General features: G+C 47.5%; 1 protein-coding gene across 1 annotated transcript in view; it reads left to right on the top strand.

Annotated features, from left to right (window-relative positions):
- The first annotated feature begins 1,150 nt into the window (after window positions 1-1,150).
- LOC137349233 (zinc finger protein 850-like) overlaps window positions 1,151-6,000 on the top strand; it is a 113,255-nt gene continuing 108,405 nt past the window's right edge. Inside the window, exons 1-2 of the mRNA XM_068014732.1 lie at window positions 1,151-1,261; window positions 4,603-5,649. Of these exons, the coding sequence (XP_067870833.1) occupies window positions 4,712-5,649 (938 nt within the window). The 5' untranslated portion in view covers window positions 1,151-1,261; window positions 4,603-4,711. The remainder of the gene's footprint in view (window positions 1,262-4,602; window positions 5,650-6,000) is intronic.

The following is a 6,000-nucleotide window of genomic DNA, read 5'->3' as shown; positions in this document are numbered from 1 at the left end:
GTGAAAAAAAAATTGTCCTCATCTTACTTCTGGCTCTCAACCAATTATTTTAAATCTGTGTCCACTGGTTACTGACCCTCCTGACAGTGGAAAAAAGTTTCTCCTTATTGACTCTATCAAAAATTCATAATTTTGAACGCCTTTATTAAATCTCCCCTTAACCTTCTCTGCTGTAAGGAGAACAATTCCATCTTCTTTAATTTCTCCACATATTTGACGTCTCTCATTCCTGGTATTATTTTGATAAATCCCCTTTACACCCCTTCAAGCCATGATGTCGTTCATGAAGTGTGGAGCCCAGAATTGGACACAGTACTCTAGCTGATGGACTGGCACATGAAGGAACAAAATAAATCTGGAATGGGCGGGCTGTGTTATGAGGAAAGATTGGACCGGTTAGGCTTGTATCTGCTGGAATTTAGAAGAGTGAGAGGCAACTTGATTGAAACATATAAGATCCTGAGGGGTCTTAACAGGGTGGTAGTGGAAAGGATGTTTCCCCTTGTGGGGGATTCTCAAACTAAGGGTCGCCCATTTAAGACAGAGATGAGAATTATTTTCCCTCAGGGTCGTGAGTCTTTGGAACTCTCTTCCTCAAAAGGCAGTGGAAGCAGAATCTTTGAATATTTTAAGGCAGAGGTAGATAGATTCTTGCTAAGCCAGGGGGTGGAAGGTTATACGGGGGTAGGTGGAAATGTGGCGTAATCAGTTCAGCCACGAACTTATTGAATGGCGGAGCAGGCTCGAAGGGCCGAGTGGCCTACTCCTGCTCCTAATTCGAATGTTCGTACGTAACCACGAGGTGGTGCATCACTGGCACATGCGAACATGCAGCTTCATCGACTGAAACGTCACTGCCTGCGACGTCTCAGGCAGCTGCCAGGAACAAAGATGGCGCTGCTCAATTTTGACACAAAACAGAATTAAACCCAAACCGCCTCAATGGTCGCGATCGCCGCCTAAATCGCTACATTCAGTTCCCCGCTCAATCACCGCTTCTCTTCCCCGCTCCCTCCGCCGCCCGTCTGCTCGCCATTTCCGACTACTCGCCGCTCTTTCCGCCCTTCGTATTGGGAAGTTCAATGGCGGAGCTTCAAACCAACATTCACGGCGTGAGAAAATGTTCCCTATTCACACCACAGGAGTGCAGTGCACAGGCGCAGTGCGGTACAATGTTTGGCGCAAACGCAATACCGAATGGGGTTTGGAACATGCGCAGTGTGAGTGATGGTCGTGAACAGTTGCATGAGAGGATGTCAGGGTAGGTACACATTCTGCTCCCCCTTTTTCAATTGGGATGTTTTACTGGAGGAGTGTTTCTAAACTCTGTCTCCCTATCCCGGTAATGTCGGTGGATTGTAGGTTGCTGTGAGTGTTGAACTATCTTGCCTCTCCTCATTCTTCCTCCCCCTCTCAGTTCCAGGCTGCAGGTTCCGGCAGCTCCATGTACCTGAAACATTAACTCTGTTTCTCTCTCCACAGATGCTGCCCGACCTGCTGAGTATTTCCAGCATTTCCTCCTTTTATTTCAGATTTCCAGCTATCCGCAGTATTTTGGTTTTTAATGCAAGCATTACTCACAGAACTGAGTCGCGTAACACAGACGGACCAATTTAAGAGCCGTTTTGTATCAGGGTGGGTGTTGGACGTGGAAGTCCTTGACCTCCTGTGTTGGTCTTTTTGTTGCATCAGTTCGATCTGGAGTGGAGATGGAGGAGCAGCTGCTGGCTTTAACCCCCAGTACTTTTGAGCCCAGTCAGGCCCAACAATTTCCAATGTGAGACTGTCAAGTGGAGTAGTTTCCAGGGGAGATGAGGTTGCGAAACAGTCACTAACCACTCCGTGTAAAAGAGTATTGTTTTAGTCACAAGTATTTTCTGCAGAGGCTTTTAATCCATTTTACATATACATATTTTGTTGTTACTTCATTCCTGGGATATGGGCGTCACTAGCCAGACCAGCAGATATTGCCAATCCCCTGTTGTCCATTGAGAAGGTGATGGTGGGCCTTCTTCTTGAACCACTGCAGTCTGTGTGGTGAAGGTGCTCCCACAATGGTGTTAGGGAAGGAGTTACAGGATTTTCACCCAGTGATGAAGGAATGGTGATATATGTCCAAGTTAACATCAACTTGTATCTATATAGCATCTTTAATGTAATAAAATGTTCCAAGGTGCTTCACAGGAGTGTTTATAAAGTAACATTTGACACTGAGACACATAAGGAGATATTAGGGCAGATGACCAAAAGCTTGATCAGAGAGGTGGGTTTTAATCAGTGCCTGAATCACGGAAGGAGAGGTGGAGAGGATTAGGGAGGGATTTCCAAAGATTATGGCCTTGGCAGCTGAAGGCACGGCCACCAGTGGTGGAGCAATGAAAATCAGGGATGTTCAAGATGCCAGAATTAGATGATCCCTGATCTCTCGGAGGGTTGTAGGGCTGGAGGTGATTATAGAGATAGTGAGGGGTGAGGGAATGGAGGGATTTGAAAACAAGGGTGAGGATTTTAAAATTGAGGTGCTGCTTAACTGGGAGCCTGTGTAGGCCAGTGAGCACAGTGGTGATGGGTGAACAGGACTGGGTTCGAGTAAGGACACAGGCAGCAGAGTTTTGGATGATCTCAAGTTTACAGAGGGTAGAATGTGGGAGACCGGCCAGGAGTGTGTTAGAATAGTCAAGTTGAGAGGTAACAAATACATGGATGTAAGTTTCAGAGGCAGATGAGCTGAGGCAGTGGTGAAGTCTGGCGTTAATATGGAGGTGGAAATTGGCAGTCGGAGTGATGATCCCAGTATGCAGTTGGAAGCTCACCTCGGGTCAAATCTGACACCAAGTTTATGAATGGTCTGATTTAGCATTTGACAGTTGCCAGCAAGAGGTATTGAGTTGGTGGCTCGGGAGTGGAGTTTGGAGCAGGAACTGAAGATAATGGCTTCAGACTTCACAATATTTAATTGGAGGAAATTTCTGTTTTTAATTTTTATTCATTCGTGGGTATTGCTGGTGAGGACTCTATTTATTGCCCATCCCTAATTGCCTTTGAGAAGGTGGTGGTGAGCCACCTTCTTCTACCACTGGAGTCCATGTGGGGTAGGTACACCCACAGTGTTGTTAGGAAGGGAGTTCCAGGATTTTGACCCAGCGACCGTGAAGGAACGGTGTTATAGTTCCAAGTCAGGATGGTGTTTGGCTTGGAGGGGAACTTGCAGGTTGTGGTGTTCCCTTGCAACTGCTGCCCTTGTCCTTCTAGGTGGTGGAGATTGTGGGTTTGGAAGGTGCTTTCGAAGGAGCCTTGGTGCATTGCTGCAGTGCATCTTGTAGATGGTACACACTGCTGCCACTGTGCGTCGGTGGTGGAGGGAGTGAATGTTTGCAGATGGGGTGCCAATCAAACACGCTTCTTTGTCCTGGATGGTGTCGAGCTTCCTGAGTGTTGTTGGAGCTGCAGCCATCCAGGCAAGTGGAGAGTATTCCATCACTCTCCTTACTTGTGCCTTGTAGATGGTGGACAGGCTTTGGGGAGTCAGGAGGTGCGTTACCTGCCACAAGATTCCTAGCCTCTGACCTGCTTTTGTACCCACGGTATTTATATGGCTACTCCAGTTCAGTTTCCAGTCAAGGGTAACCCCCCAAGATAGTGGGGAATTCAGCGATCGTAATGCCATTGAATGTCAAGGGGAGATGGTTAGATTCTCTCTTGTTGGAAATAGTCCTTGCTTGGCATTTGTGTGGCATGAATGTTAGTTATCAACCCAAGCCTGGATATTGTCCAGGTCTTGCTGCATTTCTACATGGACTGCTTCAGTATCTGAGGAGTCACGAATGGTGCTGAACATTGTGCAATCATCAGCGAACATCCCCACTTCTGACCTTATGATTGAAGGAAGGTCATTGATGAAACAGCTGAAGATGGTTGGGCCTAGGACACTACCCTGAGGAACTCCTGCAGTGATGTCCTGGGACTGAGATAATAGACCTCCAACAACTACAACCATCTTCCTTTGCCTTAGGTATGATTCCAAGCAGCGGAGAGTTTCCCCCCGATTTCCATTGATTCCAGTTTTGCTAGGGCTCCTTGATGCCATACTCTGTCAAATGCTGCCTTCAGGTCAAGGGCAGTCACTCTCACCTCACCTCTTGAGTTCAGCTCTTTTGTCCATCTGTACATCCAGTACTGGTTGTCAGACAAGTCAGCATGCTGTGTGACTTGGAGGGGAACTTGGACGTGATGGAGTTCATGTACACCTGCTACCCTGGTCCTTCTAGATGGTGGAAGTTGAGGGTTTGGGAGGTTCTGTCAAAGTTCTGCTCGAGTTGTAGATATGTAAAATACCTGTCCTCTCCCACCTCGCCCTCTCTTTCTCTTTTCTTCGATGGAGGGCCGAGTCTTGTGTAGGTCCAGACTGGGTGTCAGGTTCCCTTCCCTGAAGGACATTAGTGAACCAGTTGGGGTTGTACGTCAATCCAGCAGCTTTTATGGTCACTTTTTCCTAGTGCCGGCCCCATAAATTACAAGTTTCATTCAGCTCCATTTCACAACCTGCCTTTGTGTTTTTGTGGGTTCTCTCACACTTTTTTCTGTTTTAAATCAATTTTACAGGATTTGAGAAGGGGAGGAATTGCGGCTGTGAAAAGCAAAATAAATGTCAGATCTGAATCTGAAGGAGTCGCCCAATTTATCATAAGCTGAGTATCACTGGATTTTGAACATGGAAGGAAAAAGCAGTGATCACAGTGGGGAGAAACTGTACACGTGTTCTGTGTGTGGCCGATCATCTGGCTTGTCGAAACACAAGCGCAGTCACACTGGGAATAAACCATGGAAATGTGGGGATTGTGGAAAGGGATTGAATTATCCAGTTGAGCTGGAAACTCATCGATGCAGTCACACCCTGGAGAGACCATTCACCTGCTCTGAGTGTGGGAAGGGATTCACTCATACATCCGACCTGCTGAAACACCAGCGAATTCACACTGCCGAGAGACCGTTCAGGTGTTCTCACTGCGGGACTGGATTCAAGCGATCTAATGACCTCATTGTACACCAGCGAGTTCACACAGGGGAGAGGCCGTTCACCTGCTCCAAGTGTGGGAAGGGATTCACTACTCCATCTCACCTGCTGACACACCAGCGAGTTCACACTGGGGAGAGGCCGTTCAGCTGCTCCGAGTGTGGGAAAGGATTCACTCAGTCATCCAACCTGCTGACACACCAGCGAGTTCACAGTGGGGAGAGGCCGTTCACCTGCTTTGTATGTACGAACAGATTTGCTGATTCATCCGCTCTGCTAAAACACCAGCGAGTTCACACCGGGGAGAGGCCTTTTAGCTGCTCAGAGTGTGGGAAGGGATTTACTACTTCATCCCACCTGCTGACACACCAGCGAGTTCACACTGGGGAGAGGCCGTTCACCTGCTCAGATTGTGGAAAGGGATTCACTCAGTCATCCAGCCTACTGGCACACCAGCGAGTTCACACTGGGGAGAGGCCGTTCACCTGCTCTGAGTGTGGGAAGGGATTCACTACTTCATCCAACCTGCTGAAACACCAGCGAGTTCACACTGGGGAGAGGCCATTTACCTGCTCAGAGTGTGGGAAGGGATTCATGACTTCGTCCCATCTGCTGACACACCAGCGAGTTCACAAGTAACTCGGGGATGAGCAATTTCCACCAAATAACGAATTTCTGATATTGGGGTTTCAGAAATCCGCTATTGGCTTCTCCCTTTCCGACGTTAACCAAATGACATGCTTTAAAGTTCAGATTTTTTAAATGCTGGACAACCACAAAGCTTCCCGGAGGTCTTTTTTACCTGTTTTTAGCTCGTCTTTATTTTTTATAGTCTTCCACCTCGGTGGAAATGAACTTCAACCAGGAAAGCAAGTGGGTGGAACTGCATACTCCTTCACAACTTCAGTGTGTCAGTCTTCTGTAAATGGCCAAAAAGGACTTGTGTGTAAACACAGACCAATTCCCAGTGTTTTTTTTTGCCTTCA

Source organism: Heterodontus francisci, chromosome 34, assembly GCF_036365525.1.
Source record: "Heterodontus francisci isolate sHetFra1 chromosome 34, sHetFra1.hap1, whole genome shotgun sequence".
Taxonomy (NCBI): domain Eukaryota; kingdom Metazoa; phylum Chordata; class Chondrichthyes; order Heterodontiformes; family Heterodontidae; genus Heterodontus; species Heterodontus francisci.
The sequence above is the reverse complement of the archived record's forward strand: the minus strand, read 5'-3'. Positions and strand labels throughout refer to the sequence as shown.